The 1,027-nt window shown below is 64.5% G+C and overlaps 2 protein-coding genes across 2 annotated transcripts in view; one reads left to right on the top strand and one right to left on the bottom strand.

Moving 5' to 3' along the window:
• ZFYVE27 (zinc finger FYVE-type containing 27) overlaps positions 1-1,027 on the bottom strand; it is a 76,541-nt gene that overhangs the window by 46,068 nt on the left and 29,446 nt on the right. The gene's annotated exons all lie outside the window — the stretch shown is intronic.
• Positions 1-1,027, top strand: part of SFRP5 (secreted frizzled related protein 5) — a 39,528-nt gene that overhangs the window by 34,218 nt on the left and 4,283 nt on the right. The window contains exon 5 of the mRNA XM_024734976.1: positions 1-495. Coding sequence (XP_024590744.1) covers positions 1-495 — 495 coding nt within the window. The remainder of the gene's footprint in view (positions 496-1,027) is intronic.

Genomic DNA, 1,027 nt, shown 5'->3' with positions numbered 1-1,027 from the left:
CGGCCGCGCTGGCGCTGCTGCTGGGGGCGCTGCACGGGGCGCCGGGGCGCAGCGAAGAGTACGACTACTACGGCTGGCAGACCGAGCCGCTGCACGGGCGCTCGTACTCCAAACCGCCCCAGTGCCTCGACATCCCCGCCGACCTGCCACTCTGCCACACCGTGGGCTACAAGCGCATGCGGCTGCCCAACCTGCTGGAGCACGAGAGCCTGGCCGAGGTGAAGCAGCAGGCGAGCAGCTGGCTGCCGCTGCTGGCCAAGCGCTGCCACTCGGACACGCAGGTCTTCCTCTGCTCGCTCTTCGCGCCCGTCTGCCTCGACCGGCCCATCTACCCTTGCCGCTCGCTGTGCGAGGCCGTGCGCGCCGGCTGCGCGCCGCTCATGGAGGCCTATGGCTTTCCCTGGCCCGAGATGCTGCACTGCCACAAGTTCCCCCTGGACAACGACCTCTGCATCGCTGTGCAGTTCGGGCACTTGCCCGCCACCGCGCCTCCAGGTAGCGCTGCCGCCGCCGCCACCTCCCTACCCCCAGCCCCCAGCGCCCCGCGCTCTCCGACGCGATAGATGCCGCTCCCCCAACCCCTTAGCACAGCTCTTCAAGCCCCCAGAGGTGCCACACACACACGTCTTTGCTCAGCCCTGCATGTCGCCCGAAGCCTACCAGCCTTCCCACCTGCGGCTGTGGACATTCCCACTGGTTCTCCCCCATTCCAACTCCGTTCCTGAAACCTCCCCCACTTCCCTCACAGCTCCCACCTTCCCAAGCTTCTGGAATCCCTGGGGGAGCCCAATGCTGTCACTCCATCCTGAGGCCTCCAATAAATGCCTTATCACCTCTCTCAGCCCACAAATGCCCAGGATTGCTAAGCACACTCTGGGCTATGAATTCCACCCTGTCCCCATTTCCTGCACTTGGGTTTTTTGGAAGACCTTTGGGTAAGGCTCAGTGCAGAAGAGTGAGCAGATTGCCAGGCTTGGCCCCTGACAAGGAGCCCTTGGGCAAGTTGCTCAACTTTGAGCCTTAGTTT

This window comes from Neophocaena asiaeorientalis, unplaced genomic scaffold (assembly GCF_003031525.2).
Source record: "Neophocaena asiaeorientalis asiaeorientalis breed wild unplaced genomic scaffold, Neophocaena_asiaeorientalis_V1.1 scaffold240, whole genome shotgun sequence".
NCBI lineage: Eukaryota > Metazoa > Chordata > Mammalia > Artiodactyla > Phocoenidae > Neophocaena > Neophocaena asiaeorientalis.
This window is presented reverse-complemented; position numbering and strand designations above follow the sequence as displayed.